General features: G+C 41.2%; 2 protein-coding genes and 1 non-coding gene across 3 annotated transcripts; all 3 read right to left on the bottom strand.

Moving 5' to 3' along the window:
• Nucleotides 1–25: 25 nt before the first annotated feature.
• zgc:56231 (uncharacterized protein LOC406257 homolog) lies at nucleotides 26–15,806 on the bottom strand. Its single transcript, XM_047349229.1, has 18 exons — nucleotides 15,598–15,806; nucleotides 15,398–15,493; nucleotides 14,858–14,977; nucleotides 14,637–14,775; nucleotides 14,360–14,544; nucleotides 14,158–14,251; nucleotides 11,772–11,939; nucleotides 11,566–11,677; nucleotides 11,413–11,475; nucleotides 8,691–8,837; nucleotides 8,437–8,602; nucleotides 8,180–8,359; nucleotides 7,941–8,080; nucleotides 6,698–6,863; nucleotides 836–956; nucleotides 701–768; nucleotides 512–631; nucleotides 26–419 (listed from the first exon to the last, which is right to left on the bottom strand). The coding sequence occupies exons 1-18, from the start codon at nucleotides 15,673–15,675 to the stop codon at nucleotides 204–206; spliced, it is 2,379 nt and encodes a 792-aa protein (XP_047205185.1). The 5' UTR covers nucleotides 15,676–15,806; the 3' UTR covers nucleotides 26–203.
• Nucleotides 15,807–17,888: 2,082 nt separating this feature from the next.
• Nucleotides 17,889–20,193, bottom strand: rps20 (ribosomal protein S20). The gene is made up of 5 exons (XM_047350566.1): nucleotides 20,136–20,193; nucleotides 19,169–19,386; nucleotides 18,483–18,582; nucleotides 18,228–18,301; nucleotides 17,889–18,109 (listed from the first exon to the last, which is right to left on the bottom strand). The coding sequence occupies exons 1-5, from the start codon at nucleotides 20,191–20,193 to the stop codon at nucleotides 17,927–17,929; spliced, it is 633 nt and encodes a 210-aa protein (XP_047206522.1). The 3' UTR covers nucleotides 17,889–17,926.
• On the bottom strand, nucleotides 18,370–18,440 carry LOC124858536. Its single transcript, XR_007035865.1, has one exon. It is a non-coding gene; the product is annotated as a small nucleolar RNA U54 (small nucleolar RNA).
• Nucleotides 20,194–20,337: the final 144 nt, after the last annotated feature.

Below are 20,337 nucleotides of genomic sequence, written 5' to 3'. Positions count from 1 at the left end.
AGACACAGTGATCACGTTGAAGAAATTGGGGTCAACAGAATTTTATTAAAACATTTAAAATGTTAAAAACAAGAATGCCTGGGAATAGGTTACATTTTATACTTTTTGTGGAGATTTTGCAAGATACTCCTAAAATGTTGCAGAGTTAAAAATACATAGTTACATTTCTAAACCCCTTACAGAAAGTACAGGTGCTGGGATTTTCAGTGTTGGGGAGTCTTGGGAGTTTTCCCGAGATTGCGGCTGGATGTACCCTTCCGAGGTGATGTGACTGCCTCCTTGATGTTGGCCAGAAGGCCTCTCTTTGTCTTGGGCTGCACAGGGCACTTCTGGGAGAGCTTTTCAATTTGAGTCTTAAGCGAGGCAATCTCCCTGTCCTTTTCAGCATTTTGCCGCAGAACATCTCCTGTTGATTTTGACTTTTGTGACAAAAGCACAAACCATTTATAGCACTATTAAAGACAAATGAGAAGTTTATGAACTCTCTGTCATAATGGTAACACCATCTTACCTGTTTGTCAGCCTTCTTCTGCAGAGCCTCCAGATCAGCTGATTTCTCCAGAAAACTATCCCTGACATCTTCCAGAGTTTGGCTTAGAGCCATTAGCCTTTTCTCTAAAGATAAAATCAACTGAAGACCAAATATGTACGTTATAATATGTTTAAACATTCTCCCAGTGAGAAATTCTGACATTGTTACCTGTTGCTTATCCTCACACATTCTTTCATGGACACATTTTTCTTGGTAAAGATGTTTGCATCGATGATCTGTGTGGATAAAAGGATTTAGCCTCGACAAATGTTAAGATGTCAGAGTGGGTGGCGGTCTTTCTACCTGCTTCTGCTACATCTGGCAACGGTTCTGTCTGGCACCATTTCTCCACTGTTGAAACTAATGCAAAACCCCTTGTGCCGGCCACCAAGTCCTCCAACTCAAACACTTTACGTCTTAGGGTCTACACGGTTGTTTAGAGAGAGAGAAGAAAGAAAGTTCTATAGTAAAACGGTTTGCATTGTAAAATATATCACATTAGATTCCAACTCAAAACATTAAAAGTTCTGGATCATTTCAGAGGATGATTTTATTTTTATTTTTATTGTAAGGTATCTCATTTAACAGAATGAGAAACCTTTGACTTGTATTAAACAAAATAAGCTGAATCAATATATAAACAGGGGGTGATAAACTATGATTTCTGTTTTTACTACTTGAAAACTGTCAGCTCCAGAGCAAGGCATGGAGAGTGCAACACAAATATCCCAAGGTGCATCCCAACCCAACTCTTAGATTTTTCATAGACGTTTCCCTTGGTAGGATAAAAGTTAGTCTCAAAGCATCTTATGCTTTAAGAAACAGTTTAAGGTGAACAAATGTTAAGAGTAGAGAGGGGGACTTTTAGTGAGCCTAAGAGTGTCTTAAGTAGAGAAGTCAAAAAGACATAAAGGAGAGATCTTATCCAAACAATTAACAGTGAATTAATAAGACAATACTGGCTCGATCGCGCATGGATCCACCGCCTAAACAGTCAAATAAATGACACATAAACTTCTAAAACAATCATACATTTATATAGAGGTAATAAACCTCATCATCCCCTAGGGGGAAAATAAATAGTTTCAGCAGCAGGACAGATTAAAAGGTGCACCTCTGATATTAGGAAGGATAAATAAATGAATTGGGAATAACCATGAATAAAAGTTAGATAGATATATATACACATACACTCTAGTCAAGATACAGTACAATAATCCAAACACTGTATACATAGAAGGAAGATGTGAGGTGAATACGTTTTTGCTGTATTGTACATAATAGTAGACCGCTTTGTGGCATGGTGTGGAAACAATCGTCTCATCTTGACCGTGAATAAAACCAAAGGAGAGGATTTTCGATTTTAAGAGAAGCAGGAATGGGTCAAACACTGCTTCCATCATGGGAGAAGTGGTCGTGGAGGAGTATAAATACCTCGGTGTTCACCTGGACAACAGACTAGAGTGGAGATGCAACTGTGAAGCCATCAACAAGAAGGGACAGAGCAGACTGTACTTCTTGAGGAAGCTTAGGTCATTCAGTGTTTCCAGCATGATGCTGCATATCTTCTATTAATTAGCCTGTTGTGGAAAGTGTGATCTCCTCTGCCATCATCTGCTGGGGTAGCAGCATCAGAGCCGGGGACTTAAAAAAGCTCAACAAGCTGATAAAGAAGTCTGGCTCGGTTCTGGGGACTTCTCTGGAACCTCTGGAGATCATTGTAAAAAAGGATTCTTCATAAATTAACATTATGGAGAACCCTGAGCATCCTCTTCATGAGACTGGCGTACAACAGAGTGTCTTCAATCAGAGGCTTCTTCAGATCTGCTGTAAGACAGACCGCTACAGGAGAATTGAGTGTCAGCAGCCATAGACTAAATGGTCAACGCTTCCCTGTCTGTGGAGAAGTTCTCTGGTTTGCTGCAATCTACTCTCTAGCTTCTGAATACAGCAGGAACCAGTGCTGTTCACATTCCAGGCTGGTACTGAAAGAAGAGGGAACAACGCATTGATCTGCTCAGGAATGCCTGTTTGCACTGTGATCCCAGGACCAAATCTACCCATCAACACTCATTTCTTCTCCAGGCTCTGCTGCTCTGTTCTGTTTGCTTTTCTCCACCTTTTTATCTTCCTGTTTTGGTCATTTTACCAAACCTCTTTATAAAAGAAGACAGTGACAGTAAAATGCTAAATTTTAATTTCATCCTGTATTCTGCAAACATTTACTATCCTGTGTTTGTTTATGTTTCACATCTTTACAGATTTACTATAACATCTTGGTGCAAATTAATTCTAAAGTTTTGTCAAGTCTACCTTTTATTTAGGGTTGTGAACTTACCTGACTTACCTGTGTTCCAGGAGCAAATGGAAAAAATGCTGCCTAACCTCCTGTATTTATAGCTTCCTGTAGGAAGCTGATTTCACAGGAAAGGACCAAGTAAAGAGGGGAAATAGAAGCGGTTTAATTTTATAAAACTTTGGGCTTTTGTTTGCCTTAGCTTTGTATATATTGTTGTCTAATGTAATGGTTACACTAAAATGTGTGTATTTGTCACTAGTATGAAGTAGCATCAATAAGTAAATGATTGTGATGTTTAGTTTTACCCAGTATTTGTAATATTCCATTAGAGACCCTTTTTACTCACATGCCTCAGACTATTTAAGCAGCAGAATTTAGCTGTTCAGGAGGAGATGACCAGGGTCAGTGTAGCTGAGTGCACGTTCTGTTCATTTGTGTCATGTTAAATTTTGAGTAAAACGTTTTGGGATTTTGTAAATATACTTTTGGTCAAATTGTTTTGTAAATAAACCACTTGCTACACTGGACAACATCTGCCGGGAGGTCGAGAGATCTCAACTAGAAATAGTTGGGCTCGCCTTCACGCACAGTGTAGGCTCTGGAACCCATCTCCTTGAGAGGGGCTGGACTCTTCTACTATGGAGTGGCCCACGGGGAGAGGGGGCGGGCTGGGGTGGGTTTACTTGTTGCCCCCCAGCTCAGCAATCTCGTGTTGGGGTTTACCCCAGTGGATGAGAGGGTCGCATTCCTGCGCCTTCAGGTTGGGGACAGGTCTCAGACTGTCGTTTCGGCCTACAGGCCGAGCGGTAATGCGGAGTACCCGGCCTTCTTGGCGTCCCTGTCGGGGGTGCTGGATAGTGCCCCTCTCGGGGACTCCATTCTTCTGCTGGGGGACATCAACGCCCACATGGGAAACGACAGTGACACCTGGAGAGGCGTGATCGGGAGGAATGGCCTCCCCAATCTGAATTTGAGGGGTGTTGGAGTTCTGCGCTAGTCACGGATTGTCCTTAAGGAACACAATGTTCAAACATAAGGGTGTCCATCAGTGCACTTGGTACCCTACTTGGTACTTGAAAACCCTAGGCAGGAGGTCAATGATCAACTTTGTCGTATCATCAGGCCTTCAGCCACATGTTTTGGACCCTCGGTTGAAGAGAGGAGCTGAGCTGTACACTGATCACCACCTGGTGGCAAGTCGGATCCGCCGGAAGAGAAGAAAGCCGACAGACTTGGCAGGCCCAAGTACATAAGTAGGGTCTGCTGAGAACGTCTGGCGGAGCCCTTGGCCAGGTATGTATTCAACTCCCACCTCCGGGAGAGCTTTGACTAGATTCCAGGGAATGTTGGAGACATGGAGTCAGAGTGGACCATGTTCTCTGCATCTATTGTCAATACTATTGTCAATACATAGCTGTGGCCGCAAGGTCTGCAGTGCCTGTCACAGCGGCAATCCCCGAACCCGGTGGTGGACACCGGTGGGAAGGGATGCTGTCAAGCTGAACAAAGAAGTTCTATCAACTGTGGATGGCTTGTGGGACTCCTGAGGCAGCTGACAGGTACAGTGAGGCCAAATGTGCTGTGTCCCAGGCTGTGGCAGAGGCAAAAACACGGGCCTGGGAGGAGTTTGATGAGGCCATGGAGAAGGACTACCGGTTGGCCTCGAAGTGATTCTGGCAAACCGTCCGGCGCCTCGGGAGGGGAAGCAGTGCTTTGCCAACACGGTTTACAGTGGTGGTGGGAGGCTGCCGAACTCAACTGGGGACATTATTGGGTGGTGGAAGGAGTACTTCGAGGATCTCCTCAATCCTGCCATCACTCATTCCCTGGTGGAAACAAAGGCTGGGGACTCAGGGTTAGACTCTTTCATCACCCATGCTAAATCACCAAGGTGGTTAAAAAGCTCCGTGGTGGCAGGGCTTCGGGGGTGGATGAGATCCGCCTTGAGTACCTCAAGTCTGTAGATGTTGTGGGGCTCTCATGGTTGACATGCCTCTTCAACTTTGCGTGGCGGTCGGGGACAGTGCCTCTGGACCGGCAGACTGGGGTGGTGGACCCCCTTCATAAGAAGGGTGACCAGAGGGTGTGTTCCAACAACAGGGGGAATCACACTCCTCAGCCTTCCTGGTAAGACCTACGCCAGGGTATTGGAGAGGAAAGTCCGGCCGATAGTCGAACCTCGGTTTCAGGAGGAGCAGTGTGGTTTTCGTCCCGGCCATGGAACACTGGACCAGCTCTATACTCTCTACAGGGCACTCAAGGGTTCATGGGAGTTTGCCCAACCGGTCCACATGTGTTTTGGGGACCTGGAGAAAGCTTTTGACTGTGTCCCTCATGATGCCCTGTGGGGGTTGTTCCAGGAGTATGAAATTGGGGGCCCTTTATTAGGGGCCATCCGGTGTCTGTACAAGATCAGCTCCTCCAAGTCCGAGGCCATGGTTCTCAACTGGAAAAGGGTGGCATGTCCTCTTCAGGTTGGAGGGAAGTTCCTACCTCAAGTGGAGGAGTTTAAGTATCTCGGAGTCTTGTTCACGAGTGAGGGAAGAATTGAGCAGGAGATTGACAGACAGGATCGGTGCGGCTGCCGCAGAAAGGGGGAAGCTGTGCTGGTCCGTTGTGGTGAAGAGAGCTGAGCCGAAAAGCAAACCTCTCGATTTACCGGTCAGTATATGTTCCTACCCTCACGTATGGCCATGAACTTTGGGTCATGACCGAAAGAACGAGATCCCGGATATAAGCGGCTGAAATGAGCTTCCTCCGTAGGGTGGCCGGGCACTCCCTTAGAGATAGGGTGAGGAGCTCGGCCATCCGGGAGGGGCTCAGAGTAGAGCCGCTGCTCCTCCACATCGAGAGGAGCCAGTTGAGGTGGCTCGGGCATCTATATCGGATGCCTCCTGGACGCCTTCCTCGGGAAGTGTTCCAGCCACGTCCCACCGGGAGGAGGCCCAGGGGACGGCCCAGGACACGCTGAAGGGACTGTCTCTCGGCTGGCCTGGGAACGCCTTGGGCTCCCCCCGGAGGAGCTGTCTAGGAAGAGGGACATCTGGGTGTCTCTGCCCAGTCTGCTGCCCCCACGACCTGGTCTCGGATAAGCGGAAGACCACTAGCATGAGACGTTTTATCGTGATTTACATATTTTTGAATCCAGTCTAAATTCTAAATTTCTGATTCTAAATTTCTCTCTATTAATTACTAGGAGGACAGTTGTTTTCTTTTGTTTTTTGTAACAACCAGTCAGCTCTTAGAAGACAGCATCAAACCTAGCAGTGGGGTCAACCACACCTCTCTAAGAGAGGATTATCTGTCATAGGTCAGAGTCGCTTCTCATAGACAAAGATATATTTCTACGGTCGGTCTCAGCAGCGAACTAAATCACTCTTAAACCAAGACTCCCTGCCAGTAATTTTTAGGCTAAGATAGGAGCTCTCTGAGAGGACTGAGAATACAGGCCCAGATCTTTTACCTCCCTTTTGCAATCAATTTAAAAGGTCCTGGCAATTGTTAAAATAAATGTTCACAAAAAATTATTTATGCCTTGGAAAACCCTTTTGGAAATGGACAGAAAAATAGATAATGCTGATACAAGATGGGCTATTCAGCTGGATATTCTGCTGTTTCACACTAAACCTCAAATTTTCCACTTGCTACACAGTTAACTACCATTATTTTTTGGAGTTTAACCATTTGTACTCAATATTATGCAAATGTGCACATATTTTTAATCTCCCCACTGTATTTAGATTCATTTGTTTATTTTTTTGGGGTTGGGGATAAATCCCCCCAAAAAATGAGTTTTCTTTTTAATTGTCAACAGCACGTTTACTTCACTGTAGGGTGAAAAAAAAAAAAAAAGAAATTAAACTTACCTCAGCTTTCTCCTGTTCAGCGGTGAACTCATCAAGCGGTACATAATTATCCTCCAGATTGTTCATTGCGCACTGATAAGCATGCTCCTTGATTGCATCTCTGTACAGTTCAAACGTGTTCTCCAGCTTTTCTGCATGACTCTCTTTCAGCTCTTCAATCTCCCGACTTAGATAAAAACAAATACATTTATACTTTAACAAGTTGTCAAACTGAACGATCTGAAATCATATATCACTGACTAAGCCTGATGGGCCCGCCAGGCAACGCCCCTTTTTGGAGGTCTATAAAACTAGGTAAATCTCCAATTTCTTTTTTTCTTAAATATATTGCAAGAGGAGACTTTAAAACAATTCCCCACATGAGTTTTGCACAAATACCTTTTAGTTTTAGGCCTACAGCAACTTAAACACAGGCGACATTGTAAGGTACCACAGACATTGCCGACTCTGTAAACAAAACGGTACAAAAAGCACCTTTCTCTTTGCAGCAACCCCACATGTCTCATATCAAACTACAGAAACCTTTCAAACAAGGCATAACTCATCTTTGTAGTACCTTGTCTGGTGATGTAATTTGCTTGCACATTACAGTCTGCTGGTTGCTGTACACCAGCTGCTAGCTTGCGCACTACTCCGTTAGCTTCCAGTTATGTTTGCAACTGTACGTTTTGATGATACACAGATGCTATGTCATATGCAGAAGGACTCCTACAATGTAAATCAGCACTTTTTTTTTGACCAGATTCCATTTTATTATTAGGCAAAAAAAAAAACATTTTAGAAACTTTTGGCACCCTTTGCTAACTACCATTTTCCCCTGGCACATTGCCCTCTAAAACCTTTGTGGAACATATGCTTCAACTTATTCAGTGTAAATTTGCTGCAGTTATAGTGAAGATGTGGATGAATGCAACCTGAGGGGTTCTTCTAGCTATTCCAAAAGGATTTCTTTAGTGTTTTGCAATGTTCATTTAGAAAAAAACTTTTGGCGAGGTTCAAAAATGTTTATTTTTTCTGTGTTTAATCACAAATAAATCAGACATAGCAACAGTTACAATAGTGGTTCCACTGGAAAAATAGTCTTTTGTGTCTTACCTTTACACAGGTACTTAAAGTTTGCATGTAGACCTTGTAGTTGTGGAGCTATACTTTATTTAAGGTATGTAATTTCAGGTGGAAACTGCTCTAAAACCCCTTAGGGCTCAACAGGTTAAACAAAATAAAATAAAAAAAGTAAACCTACATGCGGAGTTCTTCGCTCTCCAAGAGCTGTTGCAACATGGCATCTCCCATTTCTTTACGGATTTCCATTTCCTGCACCAGATTCTTCTTTCGCTCAGCAAAGAGCTTAGTCCGCAGGTTCTCAATCGTGTTCAGAAGCTCCTTAAAAAAAGAAACCCGTTCGGTTACGAGTTTGTTGTGGATACACACACAAAGGGGAAACATATCCGATGGCGGAAATAAACAAGTTTTTAGCAGTACATTCTGCGGCAGCAAACTCATGTCACCCTCATCCTCTTCGTCAAGCAACTCGTCTTCAGACAGGTAGCTCTCTAGCACCCGATTGTCAATCACACCATCCCTCAACAGTGGCTTCCCATCTCGACCGACCAGACAAGGGGCCAGAGACACCACATGCTTGTCTTGAATCACCTGCACCACCTGGAGAAAAAGCTCTGGTTGAATTAAAATCAGATTCAAATTCGGAATAAACTCAGTTTATACTAGCTCAAACCAACCTGTTTAGCGACAGCAGAAAATTTCATAACATGAAGGGTCTCATCATAAGTGGATGCACACTGGTTGATGTTGACGATCATTGAGGCCATTCCTTTGCCGCAAAAAAAAGCCTGGAAGAGCTTGGTGAGCTTGCTTTCACGGAAAGGAATGTAGCCGACCTTCATTCTTGACAAAAGGACACAGGTTTGTTCCGACAAAATTAAAACTCAAAACAATCTTTGGCTGTTAACAATAGGCTTTTGACTCCTTGTACCTGTCAGTCTGATTGTTACGGAGGAAGTTGATGCATTTGCCCAAAATCAGGAGGGAATTGTTGATATTCCCGGCTTCCTTTAGTCGCTCTCCAAATGTCTTTGTTTTGTTGCATCTTTCCGAACCAGCCAGGTCACACAGAGAGAACCTGGAAGAGACCGGCATTTGGAAACAGGTATCTGTATTACAGCAACGTTCACAAGAAACATGAGTTTTGTTCAGTAAATGCTCCAATCATTGTGACAGACCAACACAGACTGGCTGCACTGAGATCAGCAGAGTTTGTAACATTTATTTGCTACTTAAAATTTGCAGAAACCTTACTTGGATACATTTTTGGGGGGCTTCAAGTACCTTTCTTCCCAGTCGTAACTGTTCAGATTTGGCTCAGCAAGAACCAAGGATAAATCGGATAGCCAGGGGAGATATGTACCCCATAGAACTGCCCTGGTAGGGAAATGGTACTTTTGAAACTACCCTGACCCTTTGGGGTGGAGTTTTGTGGTGCAAGGATTCCAAGTCTTTTTTGTATCTTATATCTTACAGTGTTTATTTTCAAATATTTAAATTTAATGCATATCTCACCAAACTTGAGTAAAAAAACCGACTAAAGCTTTAAGCTGTCTGTGCAACAGGAGTGTGTAAACATTCTTGTCAATGCTATTCTGTTATGGAGATCATGTTTAAATGTTTTTACAGCTTTTATGTTCCGAGATGCAAATTCCAGAAATCACAGCCCATCAGGATTGTGCATCATTAAATCACTTGATACATGAAAGAAACTAGGTGTGAAGTGACTGCTTGTAAAGTTAAAACTCCTTCAAATACAAGTCAGTTTGCAATCTGACAAACTTGAAATAATTTACTGTGGCAGAACACTGATCTTTGGTAAAGGTAGTCAGCATGACAATTATTGGTTTATACAGGTTTTATTGCCATTATTCATAAGGTTTGAGTTTAACAAGCAAATTGATTCAGTAGTCAAGCTTTTATCATTTACAACTTTTGGCTTAAAGCTAAATAGTCAAGAATTGACTACTGTAATGCTCTAGTTGTTGGCGTCAGCCGGTTGTCACCCAGTCGTCTAGAACTGGTCCAGAATGCAGCTGCCTGGCTTCTTACGGGTACCACCAGACAGGGGCTCATTTTTGTTACACTAGCTTCCTGCCCATTTTAGAGTAGATTTTAAACTTCTGTTTGCTTTTAAAGCTTTAAATGGTTTGACCCCTACATCTTAAATATCAAATTTGCTTAGTTGTTGTGTGGTAGATCCCTGCCCTCCTTATCCCAGTTTTTATTGAATGTTCTGTGGAGATATATTATGTGTGTGCATCATTATTATTATGTTCATAACCAGTGTGGGAAATAAAATGTATAACATGTGTTAGTATAAAGACATTGTGTATTGTGTGGTCTGCAGAAGTATTTCTCACAGAAGAGGTGAAGTGGAAAATTACTGAAAACTGCAGAAGTGTGTGAAAATTGGTGATAAGTGTTACTCCCTGCTTATATCAGTAGATACGGGGTGCAGCTGGTGGACAATGACTGTCTAAATATGGTAAAGCCGGAAAAGTGTGTACGTGACTACATGTGAGAAAAAACGGTAAACAGGGCGCTGCCCATTTTAATGTGTGTTTTAATAAAAGCAATGTGCCCAGTGAGAAGCTCCGAAGTCGTCTCAGTGTGTGTCCTGATCACATGAGAGCTTCCCCTGGTCCAGGTATTTTGAATTGCATACAGCTGTCTCCGTGGGATTTATTCTAATGTGTTGAATTCCTCCAGGTTATGGTGAATAAATGAACGCGCAGGAGGCCTCTTTAAAGAGGTACTTTAACAGTTCCAAGGATTAAGTATGTACACTGGGTGACCGGGCATTCTCAGTTGCGGGTCCTAGACTGTGGAACCAGCTCCCTCCGGACCTACACTCCATTTCTATCCAGGGCCTTTTTAAAGCCAACCCTAAAACCTTTTTATTCAGAAGGACTTGAATATTCAGTAGTTTGGTGGCAGTTCATTCCACTATTCTTATTGTTATATTGACATTCCTGTTGTTGGTTGTTTGACATTTTCCTTTTATGGAATGTTTTTCCTTTTATACATGACAAAGCACTTTGGTTGCCCACAGTCAGCTGTTTTAAAAAGGGCTATACAAATGAACAAAATTAAAATCTTCATTTTCGCTATGCAGCATCAGCGGCTGTTGCTTTATATCGTATGACAGTTTTTTTTGTTTTGTTTTTTAAACCACAGATTGGAAAGGCCCACAACAGCAAAAAGGCTGCAGGAAATGTATTTCCTGTGGTAAAATGTCACACCTTTTGATTTAACAACTGCTGTAATTTGCAGAAAGTATTGCTGACAATTTGAAGGTATATGTAGTTCTGTGGTCAGCAGAAACCTGAATTGCAATTGTGAAATGAGAAAACTACACGAAAAGGGGGGTAGGTTGAACTATTTCCAGCCATCATGCATTTGTAACCAGAGTTGGGTAGAGTTCCCTAAAAATGCTGCCAGAATTACAAAACAAACCAAAACATAAGTTAATAACATGTTGTTTCAAAACCCAGCTCAAGTATTCAGGCAAAAACTTTAAATTTTCCATTTTTAAAATTTCAGTCATCTAATGTAACAATGCAATAAAGAAGCCTAAATAAAAGAGTATATACTTTTGAACAGGCTCCTGTTGGGCCTCCTTTGTAGCAGTGTCTGCCTCAAATACTCACTCAGAAATCCTTTTCAAGGTCTTTCCCTCAATCTTCAGTAACTTCATGGTGAATATTCCATGGCTAAAAAAAAAAAAAAAAAAGTGTAGGAGAGGGGGGCTGGTTTTAGATTCACAAACCTTATACTGACAAAATAAATGAAAAACAATCTGCCTTCTGCTTGAGGACTGATTCATCTTAGTGGCTGCAGCACTTCTGTTTTTATTTCCAAATTGAAGCAACTTGTTGGCTTCGCTCAGATTCTGGATGTTAATCCACCTGAGATCTAAAACAAACCAGATATAGACTCTCAGTTACTTTAAAAGATAAATGTGGCATTGACATCACTGTCAAGACCTTTTTTATTTACATTTTCGCACCTTTCACATAAGCATTTCCAGCCCCGTCGTCACACACGCGTAGAGACGAGCGCTTCTTGGAAAGCGTCGGCTGGAGGAGGTCATACACGCACTCATTGTAGATTTCAAAAAACGCCACCCACAGGGCAAACTGGTCGCTACTGGCTTCTGCTGGGCTGCCGGAGAACACTGAAGAAACAAACCAGAAACAATAACATTATTAGATGCCATGAGACAAAAACACAAGTCAGAACAATCTTAAAGTCCACTTAAGTTGTATTTACACTACTCACAAAAAGTTAAGAACATTTGGCTTTGGGGTAAAATTTCAGGATGAACCTTAAATGCACTATAACCTCTACAGGTGAACCTAATGTGACAAAAATAAATAACACCCCTCCTCCCCAACCCCACACACCAACAGTTACACAAAATATTCGAATACCTAGAATCCCATAGCTCAATGAGGTTATAATGTCAATGTGACAACAAAATAAATTGGATTTATTCAGCAAAACAAAAAATATATCCCTTAGAATAAATCAGCTGTTTGCATTAACCATCATTTAACCCAAAAGTTAGTTTCTGAGAAGATTGCTTTTCAAAATGACTTTAAACTGGTATTTACTGGTGGCATTTATAATGTCATTTGGTAAATTATTCCAGCCAAACATTGCCCTATAGCGCTTTGAGTGCCTTGTTGCTGAAAAGCGCTATATAAATAAACTTGACTATACATTACAGCAATTCTTCTGTTATTCGTCTTTACACTTGGAAGTGTGAACCTGCCCTCTGTGGCATGTCTGGTTTCATACTTATGTTTGAATGCACATATCCACCGGTTCAATATTTCCAGACTTTTTGCACAACTTGTTGTTCTCTAACAAGGAGCTTGATGGCAAAATTCACAACCGGTGTTTGATCCATGAATTGACCAAAAAGGTTTCTGGTTCAATCAGAATTAGTATTTAAACTCCCTCCTCATCATGCTGTTCACATTCTGACATCATAAGACCAAGACAACACCCAACACTAATCAACAGTACCTCTGCCATTGCAAGGATTCAAACAGGATGTTCTCAGACAGAGGTGGCCACTGAGCTTCGAGAGTCACAGACAGTCATCAGCAGGTTGCAGCAGAGATACAGAAAATGCAAGAGTCACAAAAAGGCATAGAGGTGGACAACCTTTGGCCACATTCACTGATGACTGCTTCATTGTGAACAGTGCCCTGCAGAACCACATGATGAATACCACTCAACCCAGAGACATTTAAGGGAGGTGAGAGGTACCCAGGAGTCACGTCAGACCATTTGAACCCATTTACATCAGCGTGGTCCGCTTGCTAGATGACCTGCAAGGGTATCTGACCACACCACCAGGCACCATAGTCTTACATGGGCCAGGGAGCATTTATGCTTGACCAAGGGACCAATGGGCCTCAGTGCTGTTCTCTGATGAAAGTCGATTCACGTTAAGCAGAAACGATGGCCGCCAATGATGTTGGAGACGTCAAGGAGAGCACAATGCTTCAGCCACGGTTGTCACCAGACAAGCCATTGGTGGCAGTGGGCAGTCTAGTCCATACAGAACTGCCCTACACTTTGTGAATGGTATGGTGACAAGCCCATACTACCTGAATAACATTATTAATCCAGTCCTTGTGCCACTGCATTAACAACACAGGCATAATTTCATCTTCATGGACAATGATGCTCCAGCTCATCGAGGTCGCATCTTTAGGGAACCGCTGCTGGAGATTGGGGTACCTCGAATGGAGTGACCAGCTCTTTCTCCAGACCTGAATCCCATAGAAAACCTCTTGGATCAGCTGAGTAGCCGTTTAGAGGCTCATAGCTCTGTACCCCCAGAACCTCAATGACCTGAGGGCTGCCCTTTAAGAAGAGTGGGATGCCATGCCTCAGCAGACAATAAGACGACTTGTGAATAGCATGAGATGATGTTGTCAAGCTGTACTTGATGCTCAAGGGCCCATCACATGTTATTGAGACATTAACAATTTTTGTTGTGGTACACCCACCACTGTTGGCTTTTCTTTCAATAAATTGTTGGAGATGAAGTCACCATTGCATGCTTCTACTTAAATGTCCTACTATCATGATATAGTAGCAGTGTAGCATGAACTTATGTTTTCCATAAATTTATCCGAAAGCCAAATATTTCTCAACTTTTTCGAGTAGTGCATTTTCCATTGAACTAATAAAATGCTTCCAGGCAAATAGGTTTCCACAGACAACCAATCAGTGAAAAACCTGCTAATGAGAAAGCATTTGCCACCATGGAGATCCAATGTCTTTGTGAATTTGAAGATGACACAATGAAGTGTCATTTGCAGAGGTTTGTTGAGAGTAAATTCATGCCTGTGTGTTTACTTAGTGGGAACTACCTGTTAGATTGTTGGATGAAGAGAAAGATGAAAGACAGCTGTCAGAAGTGATCAGGGGCTCTGAACTGCTCCTGGTTCTTTGATGATCACCTTCCTGAAGTGCAAGGAAATTTATGCTGCAGCACCACCGAAGACAATTATGACTATACTTAAGACATTTTTAGATATTCAGCAAAAAGTTGGAGTAAATCTAAGGTTTCACTTCTCTGATTGAGGCAAGAATAGCCATTTTAGCAGTTCTCTCCTGCTTGACTTGGTCAGGATCCAGACACTGTGCACCATTCCTCAGATACGGTTTTAGGTCCATTTCTTTGTACTGATGACCTCCCATGTAGTGAAAGGTGGCAACCAACACTCTTGGAAGAATCCCTGGATCTTTCAGTGTTCCTAAATAGATTTCAAAGCCTGAATTTAGGGCTTGTACATTATTAATGACTGTGCATTTAGCTCATGAAGAGAATCTGTGCTTCCATGCTTACCTTGGATTGTGAAGGATTTCCCAGCATTGGTTACACCATAGCTGAAAATCAAAGCATTTTTTCCTTCTAAGAAATCAAACACTTGGCTTTTCACCGTGTCCTCAAACAGTTCACCTTGAGTCGTCTGTGGTCCAAAAACCTAAGGGCAGCAAGATGAAGCTAAAACTGATGTGTAGATGCTCGCTTAAAGAGGTACAAAGCTTGCTTCAAATGCCCCTGACCTTTGAGACGGTGAATTTATGAATGGACAAGCCAATTCCCTTCTCGCTGCTCTTCATGTTGGCAGACCCCTTCGGCGCGTTCAGAGTCACTGTCTGTCCGTCTTCAATCACAACACAGTCCTGAAGAGAGAGGAAAGGGGTTTTGGGCCAATTTAACAGTGCTGTAAGCATTGTTAAGAATCTTGCTTTCAAGATGCCTTAATAAATTACAGACCTATACCCAATCTTCCTTTTGTATCTAAACCTCTGGGAAGAAAATTGTTTCAAATAATCTTTGTGAACATTTCCACAGGGATGACCGGTTTGAGGAGAGGTCATAGCACTGAAACAGCAATGGTGAAATTCACAATTGATATTCTCACAGCCTCAGATAATGGACTTGAACTGTTAGATCTTAGTGCTGCATTTGATAGAGTAGATCACAGGATTCTTCTACAAAGGCTCGAACACGCTGTTGTAGGGATCAACAGTCCAATTCAACTTTTTAACTTGTTGCATATGAACCAGGATGAAAACGTTATTTAAAATCTCAAACTGCACCTGATCCTCATTGGCAGAGAGCTCCTCTTCGGAAAAGGGCCGGACTCTGAGGTAAATTTGCATCATCTGCTGCTCAGCTCCACCAGACATCACAGTCTATCAAAGACAAAGATTTTTCAGGTGGACAGGGAGCAACGTAGGCATTGTTACCCATGTGAAGTTATTTGATTGGAGGAGAAATAGTATACAAAAGGCCTTACCTGTTGGACTAAATGACTGCTGACAGAAAAATCTCCTGTCAAATCCATGTCAACAGGCTGCATGTTCTCAGTTTCCATTATGGTTAAATCAAAAACTGTGCTACTACCTAGGAAAACCAACTTTGATCATTCATAAGATCAAATAATTTACTAAAATTACCTTCCACCTAACCACTACTTGCTAGAAGAGCTACCAATGAAAACCGTCAGGGAACTTGTAATCACCTTTTATTGGAAGCAGGTGTGAGCTCACACACATCATGTGTGACCAACCAGAGAGGAGGACTGGTCTCCAGAAGCTAGACCCATCCTTAACAGTCAGCTGGTGAATGACTTGGCTAGAACTGATTAGGAACGGCAAGGGAGGGGTTTTAATTTAAAAGCAACACTTTAATCAGAGATTACTAGTCAAAGCGAACAGATTTTATTATGTTATTAGCTAATAATTGTACTTCTTTTTCTACACACAGCCTAAATAACATTCCTGATTTCATTTATTAATTTAACATTTTGACCTAAACAACTAGGTAATGGCCACAAGATTACAGTGGGTGTCCTTTGCTTTCTTTTTTTCTGGTTTAGAGTCAGCTATACGCATAGGCCATGGGTTCCTAAAACAAATTTCTAACTCCACCTACTCACCCAGCAGCTTTCCTTGCTGTTGCTGGTTCTGATCCACTGTTGTTAAATTATTTCTAAGTCATCTGAGAATCAATTGTTCCTCATCATCCCAATATTTCCTATTTCCTTTAGAAAATATAAGCAAACACCATCTGTTCACTCCCCATATACATTAATTTACTGGAGGTTTTATTGTAAAAATGAAAGAAATGTGTTGCATTTTTGCTAATTATTTACCTTTCAGTTGTCTGCAAATGAACAATTTTCTAAATAAATCTTTGTAATAATGCAATGTATTTCTGAAGATAATTAAATGATTCCCAAAGTGGAAAACTGCCTCTGATTCCCTCTGGGGTCTCTGTCTGATTGCAGGAATAACAGTTGATGTCCATCTAGGGTCACTTTTCATCACATTATAGGTGCACTTCAATAAATTTATTCCATTATGTAATACATTTCAAACATTTGTTGGTTCATTTTGATTGGTTTACATGTTATGAAATGCTGAAATTTGAATGTTACATTAAACCAACAAAAATTAATAGAAAAAGGTTGGGCCATGTTAAGGTGAACACAATCATGAAGATTAATGACTAGACAGTCATTGGCAACATCCATGATAGGAGTAAAAGGCAACTGCTAAAGAAACTGGTTCCACACTGAGAGCTTTATCCAAGCATTTTAACAGGAAATTGAGTGAAAGAAAAAACCAAGGTAGGAAAGAGTGCACAAACAACTGGAGTTTATCTCACGTTATACTTCTGTAATGAACATGTAACCCCCAACCTCCCATTACCGATCACTTTGTCTGTTCCTATCCTATAAACAAATCCACTGAGACCACTGACCCATAATGCTTTCAACTCATAACTTCCATTACAGAATCAGAGGAGTGTAATTTACAACATTCATGAGATTTCCATCACAAATTTCATGCATGCTGTCAAATACTTCAATGCTGGTGCTGCAGGAAAAGAAGCTATACACCACTTCCATGTTTTCTGGGAAACAAACATTGCTGCTGCAATCCTGTTTATTATATTAAATCACATTCATCCAGCAATCCTACTTTACCCCTTACAATTCAGTGGTTAGTTTTAGAACTATGACTTCCACTCTCTAGCCTTTCAGTTGATCACCAGATGTAATAAATTCATGAGATGATGTGAAAAAAAAGGGAGAACCACATCACTAAGATTGTGTATTAAACAAATTCTCCACTTCAATTATAGGTTTTCATTAGCTGTAAGCTCTAATTAACACATAAAATATCAGTGATATGAATCCAAGTTTAACTTTACCATTACTTTGTATATTCATATATTTCCAATTGTGACATTCCCATTTAAATGTTAATTTCTTTGCCTGTATATAAAGCCTCTTTCACACAAATTACCAAATCAGTTTGTATGCTTAAGAGTTTAGCCAACTTGAGTTAAAGGTTGAATTATGAATCCTCATTTTGTCTTTAGAGCCTTTAACATGCAGAGGGCTGATTACTCAGCTATAAAGTCTTTAAAATGGGTCGCCCTTTACACATTTAACATTGAAGATTACAGGCAAAAAGAAAATCACCGATTTCTACCAGACTTAGTATTTTTTAAAATCAATTCCTTACTTTCTATAAAGATTTTTCTTAGTTATGAATGTTTCACACACAGAAACCAACATTTCTTTTTTTCAGTTCTTTATTGAAAAACTGCACTGCTTATGCATCTGCAATGGTGACTTCAACCTCTACGCCTGGTTCGATGCTGATCGAGGTGATCTGCTTGACAATTTCAGATGGGCTGTGCAGATCAATCAGGCGTTTGTGGATCCTCATCTGGAAGCGATCCCAGGTTTTAGATCCTTCACCGCAGGGAGTCTTCCTGGTGGTGATGCGCAGAGTCTAGGAAAAGAATACAAAAATCAAAACTTTAAGACATATAAATCCAAAAGAATTTCAAAGTTTCAACTAAACCAGTCGACACTAGACAAGAAAGTGCACAATGTAGAAAAATCAGCACCTTGGTTGGCATGCGGACTGGTCCCTTCACCTTCAGGTTCTTCTCCTTGGCTCCACGGATCAGGTCTGCACAGACTGTAAAAAAAAAAAAACAACCTTAAAATCTAAAGTATAATCAATAAATATTTTGTAAAACTTAAAAGCCACGGCTCAGAATAGCGTATACAGTCACCACGGTTAATACCTGTCAAGTTTTTTTTATCCTCATTGCTCAAGTTTCTGTAAAACACTCTGCAACATATAAAATGGAAGTTACCTTTCTCCAGAGATTTGACGTTGCGGCTGGTGAGGGTGATGCGGATGCGATGGATGGCGACCTCAGTGTCAGCAGGTGCCTTACCAGTGTCCTTGAAAGCCTGCAGTAGAAGAAAACCCAGACATTGTATTTTAATGTGGAAGCAGCTGCTCTCAAACACAGACTGGTCGAATGAATAGCATTAAGCAAGCCCCACTTTGTTTTGTGTTAGCGATGTTGAAGTCTAACAGTATCTAATCCACACAAGGAATGTTGATTATAAAGACAATTCCAAGTAATTAAATTCCTACTTTGAAAGGGATGCAGTTAAAAGCTCGTTTCAAAGTAATTGTGGATCGGGATGGAAATAAAAGCACTTGTGGTGTAAGATCTTTATGCAGTTCAATATAAACAAAAACCTCGCCCTGCCAACCAAGTGCATACATATAATACATTTCTTTAAGCCGAACGATGATTCTAAGAAGTGATCGAATTCATTTAGAAAGTTCCTTCATATGTTTTAACACAAACAGCAAGACGAATATTGTTCAGTTTAGTTTTTTTATTACATGCGGCGGGAAGTCAATTGAAACTCTTGCTGAGGGTACTAAAGGCGACATTTTTCTAAAATTAAAAAGCAAAATAAACTATACGAATTTCAAACCCAAAGCATACGTTAGATGTGAGTATACTGAAACAGAACATACCATTTTAATTATTCCTGACCGACTTATTCGGAACAAATTCAAGCGAACAGCGGTGAGCCAGGAACAGACGCTACCAACGTGGTTAGCTCCACAGGAAAAAGGACGAGCCGAGGCCTGCTTCCGCTTTATGTTCTCCTCATCCGGGTCTCTGCTTCTTCTTCTTCTTCTTCTTCGGTCGCACCACTGTTTTTGTTTAACAGTGGCATCTAGTGGCTCATCTGTGATTTGTCAGCCTTCCACTAGGGGACGTAAGCGGGCAATGATCGTACCTTGTGAACAAAATTTCGAAATGTGCTTTGAAGGTAATCTTTTCGCCACACAATCAAGAAAAACCTCCAATATAAGGAAATATGACAGATATAATGAATCGCTTGAATAACTCAATTGCCGATGTTTCAAATTAAATTGATAATATGAATTTTGATTGAGCCTTTTATTTGTGTTACAGCTTCTCATTAGTACCACCAGAGGGCAATAGAGAAACATCAACATTTCAGATTTTTCGCAACATATTACACTATGTAGGGCTGCAAAAACCTATCACACAGGAGACTAATTACAGAACATTTTTTGTTAAACTGTACATGATTGCAGTAAATAGTGTTTGGGTTTGTGAAATGTGTTGGTATCTTGGACCTTTCTCAAGAGGTCCAAGATACCAAGAGGTTTAATGTGAAGTGTTTAAACAGCAGCAGAAGTAATCACTTCTCATCCCACCATATCCTATGTTAGATTGGCAGTGGAGCCTTACAGCCTCTGAACTTTAAAAGCTGCTCTCACAGGCATCTCAGTTTACTAACTCAAAAACTTATAATTGTATTGTTGCCTGTTAGATTACAGTTATCTATTGCAGTAATTGGAAAATCACTGCGTTGTTTCTTAGTAAACAGTAAAATGATTATCTCAAACGAGATAATACCGCAAATCTTGACAGTTTGAGCCCAATTTATGTAGTTCCCATTCTTACCACTAGATGGCAGTAGGAACACATGTTTGTATGTATCTCCTGGAATCACCAGAATCATGTCAAGGCAGATGTACTAACACATCCAGTAAAAACCAAACCTTCAGCTTTAAGGTAAAAAAACGGATTTACCTTTTGTCTGTTAAATCTCCAGGTTTCTTTCAGCAGTGAAGCAACATGTTAAAATATAACTGCCAGTGAATGA

This window comes from Girardinichthys multiradiatus, chromosome 21 (genome assembly GCF_021462225.1).
Source record: "Girardinichthys multiradiatus isolate DD_20200921_A chromosome 21, DD_fGirMul_XY1, whole genome shotgun sequence".
Classification (NCBI taxonomy): Eukaryota; Metazoa; Chordata; class Actinopteri; order Cyprinodontiformes; family Goodeidae; genus Girardinichthys; species Girardinichthys multiradiatus.
Note: the sequence above shows the minus strand (reverse complement) of the source record. Positions and strands in the feature narration are given on the sequence as shown.